The sequence below is a fragment of the Solanum lycopersicum genome, chromosome 5 (genome assembly GCF_036512215.1).
Source record: "Solanum lycopersicum chromosome 5, SLM_r2.1".
NCBI lineage: Eukaryota > Viridiplantae > Streptophyta > Magnoliopsida > Solanales > Solanaceae > Solanum > Solanum lycopersicum.
This window is the reverse complement of record NC_090804.1, coordinates 25,426,110-25,427,629: the sequence shown is the minus strand read 5'-3', so window position 1 is coordinate 25,427,629 and position 1,520 is coordinate 25,426,110. Positions and strand designations below refer to the sequence as shown.

General features: G+C 40.2%; 1 protein-coding gene across 1 annotated transcript; it reads right to left on the bottom strand.

The window, feature by feature from the left end:
- Positions 1–242: 242 nt before the first annotated feature.
- LOC138348716 (uncharacterized) lies at positions 243–635 on the bottom strand. Its single transcript, XM_069298287.1, has one exon. The coding sequence runs from the start codon at positions 633–635 to the stop codon at positions 243–245; it is 393 nt and encodes a 130-aa protein (XP_069154388.1).
- Positions 636–1,520: the final 885 nt, after the last annotated feature.

Below are 1,520 nucleotides of genomic sequence, written 5' to 3'. Positions count from 1 at the left end.
GATACGGGGTGTTTCATTATCTCCTTCTTGGGAACATTCGTCTACGAGTGAATACTAAAGTAGCTGGAATAGAGGGAGAGAGATGCAACCCTACTACTAAACACTGAGAATTGACTTTCTAACTGAATTGTGTTCTGAGAACATGAAAATAAGCTAAAAAAGCAAGTACAAACTGCGGGAACATGATTCCAAGACTGAATTCATTCATTAATGACTGGAAAAACTGAAGAGGAACTATTACCTCAAGCTGTAGTTGAATCAGAAGGGAAGAGGTGAGGATACTTGGCTTTCATGGGTGCTTTTGCCTCCCAAGCAGATCCCTCTACGGATTGACTCCTCCACAAAACCTTGACTGAAGTGACATCTTTATTTCTCAACCTTCTTACCTGACGGTCAAGAATCTCAACTGGTACATCCTCGTAAGAAACACAATCTTTAATCGCAACACTCTCTAATGTCACTATAGAGGCTGGATCACCCACACACTTCTTCAAGAGTGAAATGTGGAAGACTGGATGCACTGCTGCTAATTCTTCTTGCAAGTCTAACTCATATGCCACCTTTCCAACCCTTTTCAAGATCTTATAAGGGCATACATATCTAGGACTGATCTTCCCTTTCTTGCCAAATCTCATCACCCCTTTCATAGGTGACACTTTCAAGAAAACCCAATAATCAACTTGGAACTCTAATTCCCTTCTTATCACATATGCATAAGATTTCTGATGACTTTGGGTTGTCTTAAGTCTATCTATTACGAGCTGAACTTTCTCTATAGCATAAAGGATTGAATCTGGACCTATTAAAGTTGCCTCACCTACTTCAAACCAACAAACATGAGATCTACACCTACGCCCATACAAGTGTTATAAGGGGCCATTTGAATGCTGGAATGGTAGTTATTATTGTAGGCAAACTCAATAAGATGAAGGTGATCATACAACTACCCTTGGAATCGATCACACAAGATCTCAACACATCCTCTAAGGTCTGAATGGTACGCTATGCCTGCCCATCGTCTGTGGATAAAATGTTATACTAAGGTTTACTTGAGTTCCAAGACCCTTCTGAAATGACATCCAAAAAAGAGAGGTAAACTGAAGACCTCTATATGAGATGATATACAAAGCAACACCATGTGATCTCACAATTTCATCAATGTAAAATCTTGACATAGTCCTCTACCGAATCTGTAGTCTTGACCTCTAAAAAGTTAGAAGACTTAGTCATCCTATCCACTTTCACCCAAATTGAGCCATGTTGTCTACGAGTACGAGGTAACCCTGTGATGAAATCCATATTGATCACTTTCCACTTCCAAGTAGGAATATCGATCTCTTGAGTCATACCTTTTGGTTTCTGATGTTCTACCTTGACTCGCTGTCAATTGGGGCACTTACTCACAAAATCTTCTGTGTCCCCCTTTATGCCATTCCGCCAATAGACTTCCTGAAGATCGTGGTATATCTTATTGGCACCTGGATGAATAGAATACCTGGATTTATGGTCTCCTGAAGGAA